Here is a 27,472-nt window from a genome sequence, read left to right on the forward strand (position 1 = left end):
ATATATATATATATATATATATATATATATATACATACATACCCATACATACGCTAACATAAACCTATTTTCTATACTATACCCCTCACACACATAATATATGTGTATTTGTGTGTGTGGAGGGGAGTGTTCGGATATATTTGTAAGATAGTATTACTTTAAATTAAAATGTTTATGATTTGTAGTTCTATATGTGAAAAATATTCAGTATTTTCATTTCTAGATTATTAATTAGAGCTATACTTCAAATTTCACGAGTTTCGAGCATCCTATATTCTATTAATTAACACGCAGTAGTACAAAAACGACCAAATAGATCCCTCCCCGCTCCATCTGCAATATCAATTTATTGGATAAAACTGTTCTCTCTGCTCCACACATAGACAGACATATATCGATTATTTAATTGTAAACAGTACTACCTGTTCATTATCTCCCTTTTATTTGTATAGAAGTTGGCAGGACAGGTTTACTCCAGCTATGAGTTTTGATTTTGATATTAGTGTACGTTGTTGTTGTTGCCTGGACAGAATTAGTATCAAATTTATTGTTAGCTTTTCTTCCAGTAACCACTTTCCTACCTATTACCCTCTTTATTTTATTTTCTTTCTTCCTTCTCCACAACCATATTTTTTTTCTAATATATTAAACTTTTAATTAATATGCTTAATTTGAAACTTCACACATCAATAATTATTTCTTTGCTTTTTTTTTCACCTCTTAAAATTTAAAATTGCTAATTATCTTTTAAAATTATTTCTGGTATTTTTTTTTTTTTTTTTTTTGCAATACTGTTGCTTGTCTATCAGACTAAGATATTCCCTTTGGAGGTTTGAATTTTCCTATTTTTAATACTAATATTATAATTATTATTACTATTATTGGGTGCATTTTGGAAAATAAATTGATAGGTTAAATTCTCTTTTATTTTATAATAGATTTAGGTATTGTAAATTATATTTATCTACATTTGTATATTGACAATACTATAAATAAAAAAAATCCTCATAATTTTTTAATGATTTATTCTTTGTGTATATAAAATATACATTTGTTAATATATGTTTTAACAGTGTATAATTTAGGTATGTAGACATCTAGTGATGCTTCATTAAAGCCAACAACTTTGTTTCTGTATTTCAAAAGAGATATTCACAGACTATTTAAATTGAAATACTTGAACACAGAATACTAATTAAATTATGTTAGAATAACGATCGCATTAGAGTGTTGGCATGCTGGTTTGTCCGAAGATGATTTAGAATGGCTGTATAAATTAAGTCATTAGCGATGGCATGTATTATTGCTTCTCTTACTTGCTTATTTTTACAGACCATGTGAAATCACCATGGAAAACAAAGAATTAGAAGAAAGGTAATTACATGATATTTTCTTAGTAGAATTAACTTTCACTGTCAATGTAATCATTGATATTATGAAATAGAAAACAAAACGTCAAACTTAACTCTTTACTTTTTTTTATTGTGCAACTCATTGTGTAGCTAATAACTAGAAGTTGAGGTGTAACTGTGTGGTTAAGATTTTCACTTCACAACCACATGGTTTGATTTCACTGCATGACATCTACAGTTGATGAATGTCATGTCAGTCGAAACTGCTGAAGCCTTTTGCTTGTGTGTATGTGTGAGTATCATGATTGTGTGTGTGTGTGTATATATATATATATATATATATATGTGTGTGTGTGTATGTGGATTTTTTTCCTCCGTTTTATGTGTTTTTCAATGCTAAAAATAGTTTGAATATATATTATTAATGCATTGTTTTACAGCCAGATGCCTTTTTTGTTGCTAACCCTTATCTGTTTTTCAAGTAAGGGCCTTTTCCACTCATCTTGAAAAGTGCAGAGCTCCCTGATGATTTTGTTGATTGGGAAATGACAACAGAGTATGTCATGCAACTTGGCAATTTTTCATTATCTCTCTCTCTCTCTCTCACATACACATCTTAGTTTCCTAACCCTCAATTCTGTACCCCACTCAGAGTCTCTTGTCTTGCAGGTGCTGGTGCCATGTAAAAAGCACCTCTGAAGTTGTTGGCATTAGGAAAGGCATCCAAAGCAGACATAGAATCTGGTGCAGCCCTCTAGCTCATCTCTTCATATTGAACTGTCCAACCCATGCCAGCATGGAAAAAGGGATGTTAAATGATTATATAAGATGGGTTTTGTACAGTTTTTGTTTACCAGATTCATTTGCAAGATATTGGTCAGCCTGGGGCTATAGTTGAAGACACTTGCCCAAGGTGCTGCACAGTGTGATTGAACCAAGAACCATGAACCACATGGTTGCGAAGTGAACTTCTTAACCACACAGCTATGTCTGTATACAGTTTGTGTGTGTGTGTTTTTTACACTGATGTAAAAACTCTTGTTTATGTTGTGTTCCTTTACGTCCCATAACTTAGTTTGATAAGTGCTGGGAAGGGGTGGGTGTGCAATGTAATTGACTAAACCCTTGGCGGAAGTGCCCTGGCACGGTCACAAACCAATGACTAGTAAAAGAGTATAATATTTGTGTCTTTAAAGCAATTCATATTTGCTCTTTTAAATTTTTAATTTTGTTCTTGTAAAATTTACATTGAAGTAAATGAGTTCGCATCTGCCTACACATGTATGTATGTCATCATCGTTTAATGTGTTTCCCATGCTGGCATGGGTTGTATGGTTTGACAGGAGTTGGCAAGACAGAGGAATGTGCCAAGCTCCAATGTTTGCTATGGCTGGATGTCCTTCCTAATGCCAACTGCTTTACAGTGGACTGGGTACTTTTTATTGCATGAGCATCAATAAGGTCTCCAAGTAATTTGCCAGACAAAGATTCAACTGGGAGTGGGGAGTAATATTGAGTGAGGTAGCTGTGTGCTAGGTTACGAGAGATAAAACTATGATAGAAGGATAGATAGGTGTCTTGCTACCCTATTTTGAGGAGAGAGACATGATGATGGTAAATTTATGCCAGGGTGTACTCGTGTATGTGTGTCTGGGTAATATATAAATAACATCCCCAAATTGTTTTCATGCTGATTGTGTTAGCTTCTGTAATTTTCTTGACCTTGTACAGCAATCATTCATCCTTAGCTTCCTTATTACCCAGAATATAGTATGAAAATAACTTGTCTGGCATGTTTTTTTTTTATTTGACAATGCTATGATATCGTTCGTTATATTTTCCTTTTTACAAATCAGCTATCTGTGTAATTCTTCACACTGATAGTTTATACGCATATGTTATATTTTGCACTATACTCAAAAACATCCGTTTGTATTTTGATTATAATGTAATTCAACGTCTCCCACTTCTCTCTCTCTCTCTCTCATTCACTGAAACACGGAACCTCTTTGTCCTAGGTAAACAATGTCGTCTTCCATCTTCATAATCAGCACACATTTAAAAGCATCATACTCACTTTATAGTTTATATCCTATTTCAACACTAAGTTCACATAACTAAAACTGTACTACAAAAGTTGAGGCTTCTTGCTTCACAATCAGTACCCATCTTACATTAACATGTAAAATTTGTTAGGTTTTTCCAACCAAAATATTGGATTAACACATGTCTATATGAAATCTTTCTCAGTAAGGGAATAAAATTTGACAGACTGAAAGGTCCAAAGTTTATCACCACTCTCCATGACATTGCTGTGTCGAAGGCCAAAATTCTTAAATCACCCAGTTTTATATATCCACAACGAGTCCCTCATTCATGATTGAGTGGTAGCAACTTGTAATTGACAAGCATTTCATTAACATACAGTGTTTAGCAACATTGTATTATGTCTTGGAGAAGATTGGTTTCTACATAGAATAAGCATACTGTATATATACTCTTTGCACACACATGCATGCACAAACACACACACACACAATCTGCTATCTAATGTAATATATAACTCAGGGTTAATGAGAAATGTAATTTAGTAAATTCCTTTGGTTTATATATTATGGTTTGACTTTCTCAAGGATTGTTAGTTAATCATTAGTCTTTTACTGGGCTACATATTCTATCTTCCTAATGATTCACTTACTATGTCTTTGGTTGGAAGGATGTTGGTTATATTTTTTGATCAATCCGAATAGAAAAGACAAAAAAAAAACCTGTGTGGTTTACATGTCTTTCTATTTCATTTGACTTTCCTGATTGGTATATTGAAGCAAGGAATCTATTTAAAAACATCTACTTCAATAGGTTGCTTGATTTTAGAGGAGATATGGGTTTGAATTCTGTAAGCAAGTAAGGCAGCTACAATTAACAAGTTTTGATAGGGAATTTAGTGTCTGCACTACAATATTGGAATGTATTTATATGCTGGTAGTGTAAATAAATTTACATTACTTTAAGAGTTGATGTGTTCTAGTTTTTATTTGATCTCTGTGTAGCTGTTAAATGACTTGAGAGAAATTTCTATTCAGCTTTATAGAAATAGAAATATCTTGAAACATTCACCACCCACCATTCATAAGATATAAATTGGAGAATAAGTAGAAGAGTGTGATAAGTGATAGAAGCAATTGTGAGATTGTTGAACCGCCTTTTATCAGCACTTTCATTGGTTAACCACAATCTGCCCGTCTGTTCACTCTTAAAATATTATTCAGACCTTGAATACTTTCAATCAATAATATGTCTGCAAGATTAGGCCTAACCTGAAGCTAAACACCAAATAAATAAGGCTATCACTATTTAAAAAAATAGAGAGGCAAAACGAAATAAATACTAAAAGGTGTTTTGTCCTGAACACTGATGTTTCTGCCGTGACCTATTTAAAGTATTTTTTTGTGTTTCTATATGAGAAAAAGAGAATAACATGCCCAGCCAGTGTGCTTATATTCAAAGGATAAAAGGAAAATATTATCTTTCTTGGAAACAGGGTTGGTGACAGGAAGAGCATCAAGCTGTAGAAAATCTGCTTTAGTGAACTTCATGTGCCATGCAAGCATCGAAAACCAGATTTTAAACTATTATATATGTGTGTATGTATGCATATATATTCCATGTAAACCATGTGTCCTGTTCTGTGCATTTGAAGATCAGTGGAATTTTATAAAAAAAGACCTTTATTTGAAAAACAGTTGGTAATTATTAGTGACAGGCAGGATGTTCCTCCAAATTTTTTCTTTTTTCAAGACCTTAACATTTTGATACTCTTCTCATAACCAATCACTTTGCAGTATGTGGCGTGTTGCATTCTGTGATACCACCAACTCTAGAAAGGTTGTCTACAGTGGACTAAAAAGTCCATTCTACCTTATTTCTGTTATGTATTACAGACTGTCTTTAAGATTGCCTGCATATAGCTTGTGGAGTCTATTTTATTCATTCCTTCATTTTTGTCTTTGTAAATAGACCCGCATACATGTGCATACGTGCGCACATACACATACACACACAATTTAGGTGGGAAGCTGCATAAGTGATTCAGGAGCATGGAACTCATGGCCCTTGAGTTATTGGTGTAGCTGTACTGCTAAATAGTGGTGAAACTATATGTATATGCTTTACTTGAGTTTTATTACTGTTTGTACTGCTAAACAGGGTGGCTTTGCTTTTTATCCTTTGAAGGTTAGTAAAATATTTTATGTATTGAGATCAATATAGTCCCCTATACCCTTGAAGGTGTAGTTGCTCCATCATGGTCATAGTTATTAATGAAACCAGTAAAAGGTTTTTTTAAAAAAAAGCATATATATGTAAATATGTATATGTAAATTTCAAAATGCATACCAGCAAGAAATTTAGAGCAGCAACAGAACAAATTATCAGCTTTAAATAGAGAGATAAAATTTACATCTATAGATTTAATACATTTTGCTAGTTTATATCTCCAAAATGTATATCATCATCATCATCATTTAACGCCCATATTTCAGCTTGACTTTGAATTCTGAGAGAGGCAGCTTTATGCTGGGAAATGAGCAGTTGAAGTATGAGGGAAATGGCTAGAGCAGAACAGATTTCTTGCTGTTAGAGGAGCTAAATGGCTTCTCAAATTCTACAAGATATGGTGTTGGTGAAGTGATAGGGGTGGAGTGAGGAAGAGAGAACAGGTACTGAGGTGAATGTATGGAGTCCTCAAGGAATGAGGTGAGTAAAAAGTGAGTGGAGACAGAACTGGGAGTGTGTATTGGAGAGTGAGAGATGTGTGAATAAATTAATGAAGAATAAGTGTTGAATGGATAAATAGGGAAGGGTAAGTGACAATTGTAGAGACTGGATTGGGTTGAGAATGGATGTAGTGAATGGTGGATAATGGATGGGGGTAAAAGTATCAGAATACTAATGATGATACAGTAGACAAGGGAAAGAAGAGAGAGAAAAAAATGATGTATGGATGCATAGGCTGTAAAAATAAATTTATATGCATTTTTGTTTGAAGCACTTCATAGATAAACATTAAACAGTGACTCCTATGAAAATTACCCCAAGAGTTATTTTAAATTTAAGGAAAAAGGAAAATGAAGAACAAAAATATTTACCGCAATAAATTGTGTTAAAATTGGTGCACTTACCAAAATGCAGAATTGTCACTTTATGTATGTCTTTTAAAGGCTCAGGTTAATTTATCTCTGGAACAGTGATTTCTTCTGTGATGAAGTGCATGAGATATTTATGAAATTGCATTATTTTAGAACCTTGCCCTTGGTCTGTTGTCTAAATGCATTCTCTAACATGTCAATCATCAATATTTCATCTTGGCTTTATAGATTCAGTCTCTCTCTCTCTCTTATTTTTCAAAAATTCTGTCATTGGTCTTAGATTTCTGAAATTTTGATTTATCTTATTTGTTGTTTTCTTTTACTTATCTGATATCTTGTTCATTAATTCGCAACAAAAAAACAAAATTTGAAATACTACAGTTCTAATCAGTTTCTGTGTACTGCTTCAGGTACAGTATATACACATAGTCTTTCTGTTCCTCTTTGCAGAATCCAATTATTACTTTCACCCACATTTTCTTTTTTAGATTGTTTTTCATGCTTTGATGAATCTTCACTGCCATTATTGATATAATTTTAAAACATTTTTTAGGATATTCTTGCACTGTATGTTTGGTAGATAGTTCTAATGTCTTAAGTTTACTAATGGTATGGCCTTATGCCTTGATGTAGCAACTTCTTGAAGACTAAGTCAGTTTAACGTAGTCTTCCTTTCTCCAGCAATTCCTGTTCTGAGTTGAGTTATATAGGTGATGGACCAGGCCATTTAAGACTTAAGTATCTTTCCCATGGACACATTGCAGTGCTGGTGATAGAATACAAACTGCTGACCTCAACTTTTATTGATTTAATCATCTGCTATCTTCTAATTTTGCTCTATTTATTTCATTGTCTTTCATTCTTTGTATTTTTGGCAAATGACAATGGTGCTACTCTGTTAGTGTATTATGTATGTGTATGATTATTCAGTCCTTCTTCAGTTAAGCCTACTTACAGTAATGCTTTCTTTGTTCCTACTACATTCTTTCATTAACAACAACTATATTGCTTTACAAGTAACATATTAGAGGCAAGATGGCCAAGTGGATATGGTTTGAGCGTAGTGTTTTACGTAAATAAGTTGCTGGGTTCAAACCTACCATCAGCACTGCAGCATGTTTATGGCAAAAGTCCTTAAGTCTTAAATGCCTCAGTCCACTACTAATATACTCCAGAATAGGAATTGCTGAAGTGGAATGAACTACGTTAAGCTAATTTTATCATCATCATTTTCCCTGTTTGTATAGTCAGACAGAATTTGCTGGGGCAGATTTTCTACTGCCAAATATCCTCTCTCTCTCAACAGTTCTCGTCTGTTTCCATTTAAAGTAATATGAGCTGACATGTTTTCTCAGAAGATTGGAAATGAAGGACACCACTTGCATGACAATGACACTTTTTTTACAACTATTACACAAATCCAAGGCAAGGAGACAGTAACACACATTACATGCATGAGGTGCTTCTTTCAGTTTCTGTCTACCAAATCCTGGTCAGACCAGGGATATAGTAGATGTTGAAGACACTTGCTCAAGGTGTCACGCAGTGGGACTGACCCTCAGACCATGTGGTTTGGAAGCAAACTTCTCATCACACAATCATGCCTGTCCTTTAAGTCTTCAAAAATATACTTCAGAGTAATTTCATCAAAGAAAAGTGGACCTCAACAAGATTTATATGTAAAACCTACAGAGCAAGAAAACAAGGTTCAGCACAGTCTAGTGTGGTGCTCTATTATTTGAACCACTTTGCCTTTGGTTTTTTTTTTTTCACCCAGTTGTTGACATTTACTTTGTAGTGGTAGTGGTGGGGGTTCTTCTGTCTGTGGAAGAGACTTTTGTCACTGGAACCATCGTGAACTTGAGACATGAACTAAGATTTATTTCAATCAATGAATCACACAGGAAAGATGTTTCCATTATTTGTTACTTTAGGATGGTGGAATTTCAGAATTGCTAGTATTGGACAAAAACACCTTGCAGTTTTTATTTTTTTATACTCTGATCCTAACCCTGCTGAGGTCGTCTTCACTTTTCATCCATCCAGAAGCCAGTAAAATAAAGTGCTCATTGACTACTGGGGTTGATTGAATCAATTAATTTCAGTTCTTGTATCTGTCAGAAACAATTAGTATCTCTTTGCTAAGTCTCCTGCTGAAATAAACCACAAATCTTGTGTGTGAGAGGAGCATACTCCTTCCACAAACAGTAAAACTCTTCCTGCTATTCACCTCATACTTTATCTCCTATTCCTCCCTCTCAATCAAAGAGACTCTTCAGTCTTGTAAGTTACAAGGTGACCTCAGTAGTGTAGGAAAGACATCCAGTGGTAGAAATGACGGAACTGTAACACTGGAGCACATAGCCCTCTGAAGTATTGGATCCTATCAAAATGTCCCACTAGCACAGAAAGTACACATTGTGTGTCTGTGTGCGTCTGCCTGCCTTATTAGATAGCTGTTGACTCTCTTGAATATATGTAGATAGCTGTTGACTCTCTTGAATATATGTTTTTTCATCTGCAAGGTGTCCAAAAATCCCTCTCCCCTCTACCAATCAGGACCGGTGGAGTTACTGGTTTAGTCACTGATGAGCTGACCATGGAACATGCCTGTTTTACCGGACAACGTTACCAGTAGTACTCACTAGTAACCAAACACAGACGTGTACACGTGGGTTAGCATTTGGGTATACCAGTTCACATTTTTGTTTTATGCATGTATACTATATGTTTACACTATTCTGAAACTGGGGGTGCTCCTGCTGCAATATGTGATCTTTTCTGTTGCTGTCACAGATTTTGAAATTTTAAAATTATGTGAAAATTTCCAAGTTTGGTATATTGATGTAATTTTTCACTCCAAATTTGATTTTGTTTTTCACTTGTCCCAGAAAAATTTTAGAAAAATGTTATAGAGGTTTATAGTTTAATTAATTTTATCTAAACGGAAAGGATTTAAAAGCTGGCATTTCTCAATAATACCTGTCTATCACAAAATTGATGACAACAAAAGTTGTAAGAAGTTTTAAGTTTTGATGAATAAAGTCATGTGAAATGGTGGAACAGGCATATAAACAAATTAAAAAGGAAAAAAAAATCTTCAATGAATTTTTTTAAATTACAAAGAACAAATAAAACTAAGTAATACTACTGTAGTATAGTTCACATAAGCTATTAATACATTTCTTGTAGTGAAAATTCAAAAATGAAAGTTTGAGATGCACTCTAGAAGTTTTTCAAACAAATTACAATTTTCATATCTCTTGTGCCACATAAACTCGAAGTTATGTCAGCCATAGAACAGTATTGTTTATTCCCTTGTTTTACACAGACCCATTACTTTTTCTCATTTGTTGCAAGTTGGTGCCATTAATAAATTCAACACTGAGGTTCACTGTTCTGTGTTGAAAATTATAACCATCAATTTCAGGAATGTGAGAGTAGGCCCTCCACAACTCACTGAAAATTGGTTCCTGGAAGAACCAACTGATATATGCATTCTTCTGGCATGTTGCAATTCCGATATGGCACCACATAAAGAAAACCTGTGGTTTAGTGAGACACTCTGAAAACCCGTTACTTGAGTAGCAAGCACCCTTCCTCAGTTGTAATTACATCTTGGGAAGTCTGTTTTGTTTATCTCAGTTTTCCCACAACTACCAATCTGAACTGGGTTTTGAACAAGTCCTCTGCACATATTTCATGAACATAGCTGTTGTAATTAACAGCTGTACAGTGGCCCATCCCCATTTCTTAAATGCAAAACCAGACTCAAGTTAATTCCTTGACCCAACCTTGCATCCTTTTTGGGAGCAGGTTACAGCTTGGCTTGTTGCTATGGAAACTGGTATCAATGTGTCTGTGGCTTTCAATTGGCTAAAATTGCCTAAAATTTGCAAACTTCAAAAGCTATTAACTTTTTATTGATTTATGGCTAAAATGAATTTCATTTTCATAATTAGCATACAAAATTACATCAGTACACCAAATTTGAAAACAATTGGAACAAAATTATAAAAATATAAAATTGTGACAGCAACAGAAAAGATCCCCATTATGTCCTGTAACTTAGTGGTCTGACAACTAAAGGTCAATAAAATAAGTATGAAACTGAAATGAATACTGTAGTCAATCATATGAATCACAGTTTGAAGTTTGTCTTTTTTTTTTCTTTTTTGTTATATCAACAATGATACAACAATTATATATCAGTTTGTACAATGGACCAATTTAGGTGATGTGCAGTAATTAAGATTTCAATGGTAATGCATTGCGAATGATTATCAAATCTAAATTCTGGTTTGTGCTCATGAAATTACCATTAGAATTTTAATTTCTAACAGAAAATTAATCGTACAAAAATTATTTCAGCGATGGACTGAGGGAATGTTTATATAAAATGACTGTTGTAAAAGATGTTGTTGTTTCTTATTTTTGAAAATGTGTTTACTAAAATGATTGTAATTGGCATATATTTTACACTGATTCATTGGTATGACTGTGATTAAGAAGTTTTCTTCCCAGTCACATTGTTTCGGGCTCAGTCCCACTGTGTGGCACCTTGGGCAGGTGTCTTCCATTATAACCTCTGGCTAATCAAAGCCTTGTGAATTGATTTGATAGAAGGAAGCTGAAGGAAGCCTGTTGTGTGTGAATGTATTTGTGTCTCCTTGTCTTGACAATGCTTGATTGCTGTAAATGAATGTCATTCGTTTCCAATATTCTGTGAAAACATATCATCAAAAATTTTTAATAAACCATTCAATCATGGAAAATAGGGTATTCAAATAATTGATGTTTCACCCTTTAGCATTTAGACCAACCATATCTGGCCCAAATATTCTTCCTGTTTTATGTTCAAACTGGTCAGATCTAGTCTCATTCCTACCCTACAATGTCATTCTAAAACTAATCAGTCACATCATCAAAATCTTGGAGGTATGAGATAATACAGGATTAACTCAAAATGATGTGAGTAAATAAGCAGTACATTTGACAGACTGTGTGAGATGAGGAATGTTTAATTTAGTTATGTAAGACTTCCATAAAGTGAAGTTATTAATCTATATTTCTTATGTGAATCCAAACCTAATTGCATTTATCCAAAGGAAAAAAAAAAGTCTTGTTTTAAAGGTTAGTTTAGTTAGAGGATCACAAAACTCTGGCTTCCTTCTAAAAAAGACTTCTGTTGATTCTAGGAAAATGTTCAGGCATTTTTTTTTTATGTATGACTTTTGTCTAAATGTGGCTGTTTCTGTTAGTTTTTGAAACATCATCTGTTGAGAAATGTCAATGTACCTGAAGAAATAATAGTTAAATTTCCCTCAAAAAAAAAAAAAAAAAAAGAGGCACATTAGATAACAATGCACTTCCAAAAAGACTGGAATGTCTTTGATAATTGGTCAGTAGGTCAGTTCAGTTAAGGTTGAGCTAGCATTAGGCTATAATCTTGACTTGTTCCTTAAGTTAGTTATTAAAAAGAAACCCCACCATCGTCAAAAATCAGTAGTTTGTTCTCATTTTCTCTGTTCAAATGATTAAAAGTCAAGTGAATGGCTCATCTGTTAATTATAGGTTATTTAATAATTAGAGAGAGAGAGAGAGAAGTTGGCTGAGATCATAAAATTCTAGATTAGGCACAAGCAACCATTTTTGAGAAATGAGACATTCAAGTTGATTGCACTATTAAAGAAATTCATGCTGATTTTTTTTTTATTGGCATTTCATTCAGAAAGTCCTGTGAGCCACTGTTGACCCATGATTGTTCCACATTAAATGTCTTCAAAATATTTTGTCCTAAGTTCTGGATTCAAGGCTTGATGTTATTGATTGGCTTTCAATTCTCCCAGTTAAATTTGTTCCAGTATTTTATTGGTCTCTGTTTCTGTGACTGAATTGTTACACTATACCCTCCACCCAGCAACTGTTTATGAAGTAACAAAAATGATGGGAAATTATAAGCTTAAACTTTGCTGTTCATCATTCTGGAACTGATAAAAACAACAAATATCATTTCTCCCCCAAACATTGCTTGTCTCTGTAGACAAGGGGTTAAAAATAAACTGTTTATCTAAATGTCGACTCCCAAAACTTGTAGATAATTTTTGGAGACAAGTGTATAGAATAGTTAGGGCTCTTGTGTCACAGTGTATCAGGTTCATTGCTAGTGTTGATGCCATGATAAAATGTACCCTGTACATACAGTGTAGGGTTGAGAGGACATTTTTTTTTTGTTATGCTAGGGATATGACAGCTTCTCTAGTGCTGACTGCGATATGACATGCACCCAGTATACTTTGTAAAATCATTTGTGTTTGGAATGTCATGCAGCCATAGGAACCATGCCAAAAATGGAATGTTTTGTGCAAGATCTGGCCTTCCAACTTGTCTAAAGGGACAATAGCTCCAAATGAGAATTGGTCAAATTGTGATGACCTGTCCAGCCATGCCAGCATAGAAAGTGGATTTAAAATGAATTTGGTACAGTGCGTGGACAGAATGTAGTTAACACTAGATGAAATGGTTTACATGTTTCTTTTTTGTTTTCAGCTCAATCTCAACAACTTTTCACCATTTTCACTTCAGTAAAGTATTCAGTAATACACTGAGTCAATGTAATTCACTGTGATACTCCTGTTAAAGTATATGTCCTCTGTTTAAGCAAGGAATCGCTGTTGTTTTAGTAGGATTCCAATTGTTTGGTAGATAGGGTTATTCACATATGCTATCTCTAATGGTTGCTTCCACTGAATTCTTATTTTATAAATATGGAGATATGTCTTAAAATATAAATAATATAATTTTCATGATATAATTAATGGGTGGATGAGTTGTGGTAAACTTGTTACAAGAAATAGTGTTGGTTTTAGAAACAAATTTGAATATCTCAGCAAGGTTGGATGGAAAATGACTAAAATAGATAAAATTCTATCAAAGATCTATGTGTAGATTCTTTGTGAAAATGTAATAACTTTTTGTTCATTTTATTCTAAGAATGAATGAAAATCTATTAAAATATGCTTATTAATTTTATTGAATCAATTATAATTGAACTACTGTTATGACAATGTTGCAGTTTCACTGATTTAAATTTAAAGGTCATACAGTATCATCACAATTTTAACATCCATTTTTTCTATGCTTGCATGGGGCATACAAAATTTGTTAAAGTAGATATTTCTATGACTAGATGCTCTTCCTGTTGCCAACCTTCACTTGTTTTCAGGCAAAGTTATATTTCCTATGGTCAGACACCTTTTTTTATGTAAGGCTGGAAACACAACATCGCTTGTATGCCAACACACACATGGCACATGGCTCAGTGGTTAGTGTCAGGTTCACAATCATGAGGTAGTGAGTTTGATTCCTGGACTGGGCTGTGTGTTGTGTTCTTGAGCAAGACACTTTGTTTTATGTTGCTCCAATTCACTCAGCTATAAAAATGAGTTGTGATGTCACTAATGCCAAACTGTATTGGCCTTTGCCTTTCATTGGATAACATCAGTGGTGTGTAGAGGCGAGGCCGGTATGCATGGGCAACTACTGGTTTTCCACAAACAACCTTGCTTGGACTTGTACTTTGGGGGGTAACTTTCTAGGTGCAATCCCATGTTCCACTCATTTCCTGTCTACCAGATTCATTCACAAGGCTTTGGTTAGTATGGGACTATGGAAAAAGCCACTTTGCCTAGGTGCTACACAATGGGATTGAACCCTAGACCACATATGATGATGCAAGATTCTTAACCACTCAACCATGCCTGTGCCTTGACATTCACCCCACCTGAAACTTCCATTCACTGGTTCCACCTTCAAATCTGACATAGCTACGACGTCATCATATTTCTAGATAAAAGCTTGTCAACTTGATGTTTTTTTTAATCTTTTCATAAAACAAAACAGCTGTAGAGAAGAAATTTAAATCACTAATCTGGTTATAGTTCAGAAAACTTAATCCTTTCTTTGGTTAATAGTGGAATATAATTGATGCGTAATGGTTAATTTTTAAATGCTATGTGACCTTGTGTGTGACTGTGAGTCTGTTTCTGTATCTTTTATCATTTGCTTGTTTCAGTCATTGGACTGTGACTATACTGGGACACCATCTTGAAGGATTTTAGTTGAACAGGTCTACACCAGTACTTATTTTTTAAAGCCTGACGCTTATTTTGTCAGTCTCTTTTGTCAAACTGTCATACTATGAGGACATAAACACCAGTTGTCAAGTGGTGTGGAGCAGGGGATAAATATTAGTACACACACACACCTCTCTGTCTCTGTATATCTATCCATCCATCCATCCATTTATTTATCTATCTATCCATTTCTCTATCCATCCATCCATCCATCTGTCTATTTATTTAGTCATCTTTCTACCCATCTGGCCATCCAATGGTCTTCCATGTGGTTTCCATCTATCAAATTCATTTACAAGGCATGCATTGGTCATTCAGGTGTGTGATGTAAAAAAATTTATTTAGGAAATTTTCTTTGCTTACACACACCATTGAAATTTTGGGGTAGCTATTAGCTGTAATGGAAGACATGATAAGTAACAGTAATCTCTTAAGGAAGTGTGTGTGTGTGATTCCATTTCACTTCTTAGAAGAACCATTTCATTTATGCTGCTAATTCTTATAGGCGAGGTTTCAAATTTTCATTTCCTCTACTTTACAAATCTGAAGTGTTAGGTTTTATTTAGAAACACAGTTTATATAAGTCAATTAATTAAGAAATTTCTACATTGTGTTTAAATTTACTGCTGCTTTCTGTAGTAGCCCAATTGCCATCAAATACAAATACCCTGTCTTTGAAATAGTCACTCTCTAGCTGATTCAGTGTGTGTGTGTGTAGTCACTTGACTTGCTCACTGTGACAACTATAATAATGTACTTCACATTGTCATAAGTATTACTATAGCTAGAATACTATTTTATTTTGGTTAGCTACATGTGAATTATAGGTCTGGTGAGGCAAAGCTGATTGGAGGTTACTATTCACTCACATCAAATGAGTGAGTGGGTTGCCTCTAAATTATATTGTTTTCATCCCAGAAATAGCTGTGCATGAAAATATTAATAATAAAAATAACAATAATAGTTTCAAAAATTTAGTGCAAGCCACTAATTTTTTAGGAGGAGTGGGTTAGTCAGTTATGTTGACCCTAGTGCTCAACTGATACTTCATTTTATAGACTCTGCAAGCATGAAAGCCAAAGTTGACCTCGGTGGAATTTGAACTCGGAACTTAATGAGTTTGAAAAAAGCAGCTAAGCATTTCATCCAATGTGCTAATGATTTTGCCTGCTTGCTGCCTTTATAATTATAATAATAACAACAATAATGGTGGTGTTGGTGGTAGTAATGTTGGCTGAGATGACTTTTCATAAAAGGAAATCACCTGTTACTGAGGAGTCATACTTAGTCTGTGTTGGTGGAACAAGTTTTACTGCTCTTTATTATTTATATTACAAGTGTGAACGCTCTCTTTCTCTCTGTCCTTTACACAAGCACACACATACACACACAAGCACAGGCAAACATTCCCAAGACAGTTTGAGAGCACCAATAAGTGATAGTCATTTAGTAATTAAAATCTGATAAAATCTAAAGTTGAATTATTTTCTCAGATGAAATTTAGTAATTTTGATTGGTCATACTATTTCATCTGTCTGTTTGCAAATGTGTGTTGTGTATATGTACACCATTTTCTCTGTCTACCCCTCACACTCTACCTGTATGTACATCGACATTAAGTGTATTAGTGACTCATTTCTCCTACAGCAGGTGATGAGATAGCTGCACATACTTCTTCATACAAGTTGTAGTCGTGCATTAAGACAAGCTGACCTCTCCCTCCCTTTCTTTTCATTTTATCTTTCTCTCTCCTTTCTCTCTCTCTCTCTCTCTCTGTTTCTCCCTTTTCCTTTCTTTCCTCACTCTCATGTATGACACAAGTAAATTGAGAAAGTATTTTTCTTTTATAACACAATCAGAAAACCAGCAGTCATTAATGAAACCTCTTTTTTCGGAAGACTTACTTTTTATCCTTTCACTTCAAAGAATTTTGGTTTGTAAACATGCTCCCCCTGTTTGTACCATCATTTATTTTTCTTACTTTCTACCATGAAATTTGCAATTGTACTATTGTGATTTAAACAATTTCTTGACAACAACTGTGTAAAATTATGTCCATTTGCATAACTTTTTATTTTTACATTAGCTATAGCACATTTTCTTTAGTGAAGATCATTGGCATATTGAGATGTTCATAACATTTCTCAAAGGTATTAAAACTTTTCACTCAAAAGCATTTCATTGGAAATTAAATTCTTCCCCTCTGCACTTGTCATGTGAGAACTTTAATGATTTTTTTAAGCAAAAGTTTTGCAAATAACTATTGTTAAATTTGATGTGTGTTATAAATTGAGCATTCTAAGAATTTTTGATTATTTGAATTAAGTTGTGGAATTGGTAGCAATAACATCAAAACTTGATTTAATATGACTATTCAATTTAAACAATTTTGTTAGCAAAAAATTTAAGTTTTTGGTTAAATAATTTGCCATTTAAGTTAAGTTAAAATTTTTTAGTTGTAAAATATTTCAATAAGTTTAGATTACTCTTCACACCTTGATTTTTCTCCACATTTTAATCATGTACATCATCATCCTTCATCATGGTTGAAAAACGAATCCTAACTAGTTGGGATTATTTTAATAACCTGATATATACATGTATATACATACACATATTGAATTTTTCTTGTATCTTGACTCAAGTAATGTATTTCATATAAACTTTGAGCTGTCTTATAGTTATATATGGGTGTGTGTGTGTGTATATATATATATATCAATATATATATCATCATCATCATCATCATCATCGTTTAACGTCCGCTTTCCATGCTAGCATGGGTTGGACGATTTGACTGAGGACTGGTGATATATATATATATATATATGTATGTGTGTATGCATATATAGATAGATATGCATGTATGTATGTATATTTAAATTTATATTTAAATTCTCAGTCCTCCGTAGATGAAAACTATAACATCTTCATGTCATAGTTTTTTCTGTGCAAAATAGTATCAGCTGGTTGCAAGTCTGTTGAACAGTTTTTATTCAGAGATTTCTTTCTCCTAGATGATTGTCTTCACTACAACTGGTGAGAACCATCTATTGATGACTAAGCTCAATGGCCATTGACTCCTGAGTTCTTCCACATCTTTGATGTGTCCTATTTCTCATCCTGTGGGGTGTTCCAAAAATCACCCTCCTCATCAAGCAAGCTTGGTGGAGTTGCAAGTTTAGTTGTCAACCATGCAACAGCTTGTACTGGGTCACATGTTACCAGTTGAGCAAGAACAACTTGACACACAAGAGTGGCCTGACATATATGTATATATGCATGCATGTGTGTATGCATATTGCTTCAAATTTTTATACAAGGCCAGCAATTTTAGGAGAAGCGGGTTAGTCAGTTACATCTACCCTAATATTTGACAGATGTATTTATTGACTCTGAAAGGATGAAAGGGAAAACTTACTTTAACAGGATTTGAACTCAATACAAAAAGCCATAAGAAATGTCACTAAGCATTTTGTCTGATACACTAACAGTTCTACTTGCTTGCCTTTTATGTGTTCATCCATTTTAGGTCAGTTGATTAAATTTATATGGAAGTTTTAATATGTAATATTGTATTTAAAGAATATTAAAGAAAAGTAATTTCTTTTATATATAAAATTATAAATAAAAATGAGTTCTGTTAGTATATTAGATTATGTGTGTGTATGCGTGTGTGGAGAGAAGGAAGCTGAATTTTATGAAACCCACCAATATACAGATTTGTAGAATTGAGCTGTTTCCTGGTATTTGTCTTCCATTTTGTGCATTTATTCTTTTTCCAACTATAGAAATTCCAGTTTCTATATATGAAAGAATCTAAATTTCTTTCATTTTATTTAAGCTGTGAAATATTTGTAGTAAAAAAGTGAAATTATCATAAGTTATTAAATCTAGTGATAGAAAAAATTTTTTTTTTTTGCTGATAATAGAATTGATGTAGATAATATGATGAAGGTATAATGATGGCTCTTTTGCATGACATCTTCACAACTATTGCACTGGATTCTCTTCATTAATTAATTTTAATTTCTTATTCGGTGGTAAACTTTTAACCTAATCTAATTTTGATTATAGGGTAATTAATTAGTTTTCTGTTAAAGCTTAAGTTGAACTCTGAGGAATCAGTCCGTGTCAAGGCAATTCTATATCACATTTCGAATTAGTCTTTAACTAGAGTCCATGCACTTTTACTACAATTATCATACTAAGGCTTTTATACATTTTTATTTTATTTTTATCTTTCTTCCTAACTTTTTAGAAGGGCTACTTATTCAGCGTTTTTAGAAAATAAAAATAAAATAAAAAGTAATTATCCACTGATCTTTTGACAGTTAATGATATGGAGACTTTGGTCGACAGGCAACTTATTGAGTCTTCTTGTTGAAGATGATGAGACATTTGTTGTTTGAATTAGTCTATTTTTACCTTGGACTCAAAGGTGACTGAAACAAAGCAGGCTGTGGTAGTGGAACATGAAGTTTTTTTTTTTTTTTTTTTTTTTTTTTTTTGAAAGTGCAAGAGAGTTTAGTATAGGGTGGTCATTAACAAAGGACTTTAATACATTGTTGTTGGAGAGAAGGGTAGTGGTAGTGGCTTGAAGTAGAAAATACATTGGCTGATAAACTTATTTCTTTTGGTGATTAACATAATTTGATATTTCTTTCAATAAACATAGACAATCACTTAACTAGGAAGTGAATGAATAATTTCATTTTTTTTTTTGTATCTAATCTAATAACGACTACTCATGGACAGCAAACAATACCCCATCTTTTGATATTTGTTTTTAAAAGCTGGAAATGTTTGCTAAATTATAATTGACATGACTCATTAATTTCCCTTAATATTATAGAAAAGAAAAGGTAAATAATGGCTTTAAAATCAACCACATATTAATGTTGCTAATATCAATTTCCTCTTCAGTGCTTAGATATTCAAAATATATTGTGCTTTTCTTATAAATATTTTCCCCATAAGTCATTATTTACTAAATATAAGGTTATTGCTGATTAATTGTGAGAAAATATATCTTAATAAAACTCTGTGAGTCTAATTCACATAATAGGTTTTTAAATGAGGTTTTGTTTTTGGTGAGGAACAAAAAGGGAAAATATATCAAATCAACTGAATGCTTTGAGAAAAATATTCATTTAAAATATATTTCTGAAAATAAATTAATTACTTAATGTGATTTTGTATTTGAATATTATAGCATAAATTTAACAGCAAGTCATACCGACCTGGTAAAAGTGATTTAAAGTTATTTCTTACATAAATACAAAACCTTAGATTTATGGTGGTGGTGGGAATAAGTTTTTCTATGTGTGTATTAGTTCATGAGAGGTTAAGTAGCATCGGTCGTGAATTGAAACTCATTCTACCTTCAGTTGGTGCTTATCAGTAGTTTAAAATGTTAGAAATAAACAAGATTGGTATTTTAATAACAGTCTTTTATGCATTTTCCTTCATAGTACTGTATAAAGAAATTAAAAAAATAAAACAGAATTTTGTTTCATAAAATAACTAATTTTTTTTTGTTAATATTTTAATCATTTAACATAATTGTAAACTTTTAAGAATTATGGATGTCTGTTACCTCTTCGTTACATTTTAATATAAAACTGTTTAATAAGATTAGTCACCAAAGCTGATATATATTAACATCTAAAATGTACACTGCATTGAAAAGTGAGTAGTTATAAGGCTTTTTCTGAATTATGATTTCATCTATCTGATAATTTTTAAAAAATATCGTAGAATATATTGTTTAGGTAATGTCTGTAGGATAAGTAGTTTGGCAGAATTTGCAGACTCTATTTCCTTTTGTCAACTTATGGAAGAATTTGAATTTGGTAATATGACTTAATCTTTTCACTGCTTTTTGTGACTTTAGTTAAATACAACAGCCTGTTAAGAAATTTAACTAGTCAAATTAAACAGTATCTATAAAACTTTATTTTCCAACATTAATTTATTTACTCAGGGAACCAAGTAGCATTGCAAGAGTTAATGTAAATGCATGATAGCTGTATCTTACTCTTTGCAAATATGTAAACTGTTTCACTTTGAGGGGTTGCAATTTTTTGGCTTAAATGACTGCATCTGTTTTTAAAATTCCTTGTCTTACAAGTTGTTTGGTGACTCTGCCAGTGCTAGTGCCACGTAAAAAGCATCCAGTCCACACTATGAAGTGGCTGGTATTTGGAAGGGCATCCTGCTGTAAAAACCATGCCAAACCTGACCTCACCTGTGCTGGTGCCATGTATTAAACACTCAGTCCACTCTGCAGGTTGGTTGGTGTTAGGAAGGTCATTCAGCCATAAAAACCATGCCAAGACAGTCACAATAGACTAGGGTAGTCTTCTACCTAGCTGGCAGATGTTAAACAATGATGACAGACAGTAAATATCAAATGAATCTCTGTCAGTTTTGATGATGGAAATTCAGCTGTTCAGTCAACTGAATTACCTACTAGTTGAATTAAAATTCAAGTGTCCTAATATTCTACAGCTACATGTACCCTTAATGTAATCCTCAGGCAGAATCAATATGACACAGTATGTGACAAGGCTGGATTTTTCAAATTACAGGTATAGTCCATTCTGCACAGTTTCTATCTAACCAGTTTCATTCACACAGTTTGGAATGACTTTAGGCAGAGGTTAAAAAACAAAAACAAATTTGCTGTAGGTGCTGCATAGTGGGATCAAACCTAGAACCTTGTGATTCCAAATAGAACTTGTTAACCTTTCAATCACGTTACATCTAATGTAGCACTGATGATGACACGACGAGACTTTGTCTGGAGAGAAAATGGTTCATATGTTCATATTGTTTATGTATTTGCTATGAAGTATCAATATAGCTCACACTTCCTTCAAAATATAAAATTGTTGGCCCATCTGACATTACTGCCTGAAGGTGATGACAGATAATTGCATTTATTTCTTATTGTTTCATGTCACAAGTGACATTAATCAGCAATATTATTATGTAGCTGTTCTGGTAGAAACATTAAGACTTTAAATTGATGTTGATACAATTAGAAATTATAAGTTTCAATTTATGTGTGTGTGTGTGTGTGTGTGTGTGTGTGTGTGTGTGTGTGTGTGTGTGAGAAAGAGAGAGAGAGATAATAACCAATTGGGTAACAAAATAAATTTAGTAAAACCATGTTTTGAAGGTTAAATTTAAATGTCTATTTCAGACTCAATCCAGGAAATGCATTTGTAGTCCAAATTGAGAAACATGTTCACACGCACATACATGGAAAATTTTAATTATTTTGTTAGTCTTTATATTTTTAAAAATTCATAATTGTTTTTGGCATAAATGCTTGCTTTTGTTTAAGCCCCGAGTCTGACATAACCAAGTAGAGCTTTAATCAAAGAATTTCTGGTCAATGCCATTGTCTTTTGATGATTAGCTTGAACTACATTATTCTATGTGGTAGGGTGTGACTTGAGAGAAACTTAGTTGGTATTTCTAGCAGGTTGAGTAACTATATAGGAGGCTTCATTGTTGTGTAGTTCTGTTAAGAGGTGGTAAAATCAAGTGATTTACTCTCAATATATTACTGATACTAAGGTGAGGAGCTGACAGAGTCATTAGCATGTCTGGCTTAGTAGTGTCTTTACATTCTGAGTTCAAATTCTGCTGAGGTCAGCTTTTCTTTTCATCCTTTTGGAGTTGATAAAATAAGTACCAGTTGACCACAGGGTGGAAATAATCAACTTACTCCTTCCCCCCACATTTCTGGCCTTATGCCAAAATTTGAAAGCAATAAATTACTGATACTGATTTTACTAACTCAATCAATGGAAGCCAAATCAAAATGCACAATTTTTTTTATACTTTTATTATTCATATAGTGAAAATTCTTTTGATTATTCAAATTATGTTTTCAGTAGTTGTTTTTTGTGGATCATCTAATGTCTCCATAATTTCTGACTTTTCAGTTAAGTTATAGCTGTTCTTCACAGATGTTTTTCAATTATTTAGCATTTTCTTAGAGTTGTGTTGAATTGAACCAAAGACATGAAAGTGAGCATAGCCAAAACTAAGCTACTTAACTGTATTAGAGACTGACTGCATGAAGGAAGTAGTCTGGTGCTTGTCTCAGAAACAAATTACCAGCTTCATTGGTGTATTCTTAGTTGATGGAATATGTCTTTAGTCAGTTCAGAAAAATTAACTATTCTTTTAAGTATATCAATTAAATTAGACTGGAATATGAATCATAAACTATGCCTCTGAATTTCTTGGTTGACTTGCTTTCTGTAAAAGATATCTTCTATATAGGTGGTAATGTTCAGTTTGAGGTACATGTAAGATATTCCATAATCTACTTCTGCAAGAAGCAAAATGTTTCTTGTTCTGTTTGTCTGTCCTTCTCTTTCTCCCTCCTTCCCTCTATGAGCAGACTAAGGAGTGGGACAATATGTAAGATAGCGTATACTAGGAGTTTGAATTCTCTAAAGAGGAATTAGATGTGCAGTGCTTAGATGAGAGAAAAACTGAATGCAAGCAAAGATAAGTGATTCAGAGGACAAGCAGATATTTGGTTGGATGACGTAAATGGAGGATTTAATGGGGGAGTGAGGTGGTGGTAAAAATGTTTATTTGCAGTGAAAGAACAGATATTACTGATTTGTGAACTCTGGTTTTACAGAGGCGATTTTGCAGTCCAAAATGAGGAAGGTTTATTTGGTTTCTGTAAACATATCCTGCTAATGTCATCATGTTAAAACAGGCATAAAAGTTACCTTCAGCAATAAATTATTTACTAGAACTTTCTATTATAGGTGGATGTCGAGACAATATGTCTCAAAGGGCATTATTGATTAGCTGAGATGTTATGATGCCTAAGTAGTCAATAGTGAAGTAATAGCATTGATACTATGTTATTGCTGTTTAAATTTGGGTTCCTGTCAGTTATCATCATCATCATTATTTTTGTTGATTTTTAATTTTCATTTTTTCCATCTTTGCATGGTTTGGAAGGAATTCATTTTGGCAGAATTTCTATGTCTGGATGTCCTTTCTATTATCAACTCTCACCTCTTTCTAAGTAAGGTAATAATTCTCACTGGCCAGACATTTTTCATGGAAGATTGGAAACAAAGGACGCCATTCGTAGGACAGTAACACTCTTTTACATCTGTTATGCAATGTCAAGACAGAGATTCTAACATATATATGATGAGTTTCTTTCAGTTTTTGACTACCAAATTCCATTCACACAGCATTGGTCAGCTCAAGGCTATAGTAGAGGGTGCTAACCACTGTATCATGCAGTGGACTGAACCTGGAGCCATGTAGCAAACTTCTTAACCACATAGCCATACTTGTCCAGCAATTTTTATTTAATGGAAATTTGTGTGTGGAGAAGAGTGAGTAAGAGAGTTTTAGATACTCAGATTAGCAGCTCAATTATATCCATAAGACAATAACCAATCAGCTAAAATCATCACATGCGTGCACGCTCTATGGTACAGGTATTTGGTTTAATCGTCTCTTGAATTCTTTTGACGACTAAGCATATTTCACATTCCTTTCACTGCATCACAATGGTGAGATTTTCTTTTCAAGGCCAGAATAAAGTTGTTGACACCATACTTTGTACAAATATTAGATACACCAGAGTATTGCTTCCACATCTAAGATAGTTCTATCACATAGATTTATTTGGTCAGTTCTTTATTTAGCTCTCTTTATTATTATTTCTTTTTAAGTCTTTCTATCATAACTGTAAGTTTTCTGTCCCTGAATTTGCTAACTCTGTGTACCATTTTTTCATAAATCCTGTCTTTCTTCCTTCTTAGATCTGAGTGGACTCCACTAAAGGCTCTGCACCTTACACCTCAACACATAACTCATTTCTTCTGGTTCAGTTCTGCATTTTTTCTGAACTTCAAACTAAACATAATCTGACATTGCTTTTAATATTAAATGAGATTAAGCTGATAACAAAATCATTAAGGTACACAATACTGTGTATATTAATGTCCACTTGGTACAGGTGTGGGTATGTAGTTAAGAAGCTCATTTAGGAACCATGTGGATGGAGATTTGTTCCCGTTATGTGGACATTATCAGCTGGTGTCCTCTACTATGTTTGCAAGTTGACCAATACCTTGTGAGTGAAATTTTGTAAATGGAAACTCTGTTTTGTATGTATGTATAGATATGCGTGTGTAAGAAACAGCCTGTATTCCCCTTGTCTATGCACTCTGATTGTAAACACAGTTACTTTTCATGTAAATAGTGTTATTTGTTTGCAGTCCTCTTCAACTGCATGTCTAGGTTATTTGTTTGATAGACAAGAGGAAATATTACCTTGCTTGGAAACAGGTGAGGGTCAATGACAGGAAGAGTATCTGGCTGTACAAAAGTGTCTCAACATCTTGTCTGATTCATGCAAGCCTGGAAAAGTAGATGTTAAGATATGATGATGATGATTAATGTCCAATAAATATTGAACATTTTAATTTATTTTTTTACACTTGATATTTTTATAAGATCTCAAATCAAGTATTTGCTTTGTGTTAGGAATGTTTTGGCATGACTAAATTAACCTCTGGCTTTTGTCTAATTATACACTTAATATATTTAAATTTGTATTTAAACCATATTATAAGAAATCATTTTAGAAATGGGAACAGCAATGTTGGTTTAGGCTTGTAGGCACAGTCAAAAAGTTTGTGGAAAACTGGTGTGTTATTTTATTTTTAAAGTTACCTAGCAGTTTAAATTTATGTGCCTGATGATAAATCCAGCTTTTGTAAACAATCCAAACTGCAACATTTCCGAGATTAGTAGCTATAAATATATCTGAATTTTGTATAATATTGTAAGCTTCTATCATGCTCCATTTGTTGAACATGCTAGTTTTTCAGACTTGCATGTGACTTTCATCTTATGCTGGGATTCTTTCAAGTAATTGCATATGTTGTTCATCATAGCTCGACTGAATGCTCTGTGTATACTGTATATACAGGGTTTGCTTTTAATGTGTGTAATAGAGGGTTCTTATTTTTTTCTTTGTATCTTATTGCTTATGGAAAGGCAAGGATTTGGTAGAAACTAACTTATGTGGTCTTTAATGTAGTGAGCATCAAATACTTAGATACTTACATGATGAAGTATCACAAATTAATCATTTCACCAAGTGCCAGAGACATACTTTGGTCTTATTAAACCTCCTCAGTAACTTGCCAAAACTGTTAAAGTAATAGTCATTGAGCTAATTATGTCTTTTCCTTGTAACCTTATTTTTAATTATGTATTAAATTCTTATATTAAATATGTTAACAGTAATTTAACTATTATTTCTCATGCAGATGGCGTCTACAAGTAATTCAGTGATTTAGGTTTTAAAATATACTAATTTTTCATGCCTACTGGTATATATTTACTTAGTGATTCAGTATCTTGCAATTATGGTGAAATCTGTTTTATTGAAGAGGTTTCATAATATTGAAACATGTTTACAGTTGTCTCCCATACTTAAGTGATAAAATAATAATAGTCGATTAAGTTAAGGTTTTTTTTTTTGTTAGTATACTATTTATATTTTTCAGTTAGGTAATTAATACTATATTAAATGCTACATAGTTTTGTCCTTCATATATTCGGGTGTGACTTTGCTTTTCACTCATTCAAAATTGATAAAATCTGTAATATTTTACCACATTACAGTCAACTTGGCCCCTCACTTGTAAAAATTGTTTTTGTGCCTATCTGAAAAAAAGGGGTAAATAAATGATACTATTGACACAGACAGTAAAACAGCTGGTCTACTTGTAGTAAAATAGCTGAACTACTTGTTACCGCTGTACTTTTGTTTGCTGTCTTAACAATTTAAGATTAACCACTCTTGCAATACACTTTTCCATTTTCTCTTCCTGGAAATAAGTACTAGTTGCACATGCACACACACACACACATTAAGTTCAACGACTGTGTTTCTATTTACTCTCAAAAGAAATAGCATCGTTGTATCTAAAACAGAAGATCCCATTATGCGTGTATGCAAACAAAACACAGTACTATTCTTGCTCCACCCAATGCCGATTATGTCCCCTAAGTAAGAGCAAATACAAATGCTATTACTTTTAGTGAGTCATTGGAAATCATTATTTGCAGAAAAGTTTTTTTTTTTTATTATTATTTATTGCAGGATCCATTGACAACGTATTGTTCCATGTACTTGAAGCACAAATTGTCCATCTTGTATGGGTTTTGAATATTGACTAATATTTAAGTTTGTACTTTGTCTTGTCTTATAGATCAGGCAAATGTGAAATGGGAGGGCTACTGAAGAGGACAAATGCTCTCTCTGTATCATTTCGATTTAACGAAACAATTATAATGCTGCATTTTTATTATTATTATTATTATTATTATTACATCAATAAACGAACAAGCTGTTAGAAAGCATGAATGACTCGGCATCAAAACCGGTTAGCACTTTCAGTTTAACCACACCCATACTTGCAGTCACATATACACACACATCCACATTTATTTTTGTGTGTGTGTGCCCACATATACATACACACTTTTAGCATGTACAAGACAAGGAAGGAATCTATGAATTGACTTATTTTATTTACATCATTATAATAGTTGTCACGTAGATATGTGCAACATGAATGCCAATAGCAACTGTTATGACTAAAAATATTGATTTTTTTTTTCTTTTTACTTGCTGATAGAAACCCAGACTAGACAGACAGAATGGAGTTTTTTTTTTGTTTTTTCTTTTTTTGTCTTAGGAAACAAAAAAGTATTTGTTGTACTGTCTTAAGCTTATATATATATATATATATAT

General features: G+C 33.1%; 1 protein-coding gene across 10 annotated transcripts in view; it reads left to right on the plus strand.

Annotated features, from left to right (window-relative positions):
• Window positions 1-27,472, plus strand: part of LOC106867804 (kinesin light chain) — a 126,492-nt gene that overhangs the window by 5,456 nt on the left and 93,564 nt on the right. For 5 of the 10 annotated variants that reach the window (XM_052973604.1, XM_052973608.1, XM_052973605.1 and 2 more), the window contains one exon: window positions 1,333-1,374. The exons of 4 other annotated variants lie outside the window; for them this stretch is intronic. In XM_052973604.1, coding sequence (XP_052829564.1) covers window positions 1,333-1,374 — 42 coding nt within the window. Of the gene's footprint in view, window positions 1-1,332; window positions 1,375-16,546; window positions 16,568-27,472 lie in introns of those variants that run through there. One more of the 10 variants, XM_052973615.1, reaches the window with a different exon arrangement.

The sequence above is a fragment of the Octopus bimaculoides genome, chromosome 16 (genome assembly GCF_001194135.2).
Source record: "Octopus bimaculoides isolate UCB-OBI-ISO-001 chromosome 16, ASM119413v2, whole genome shotgun sequence".
Classification (NCBI taxonomy): domain Eukaryota; kingdom Metazoa; phylum Mollusca; class Cephalopoda; order Octopoda; family Octopodidae; genus Octopus; species Octopus bimaculoides.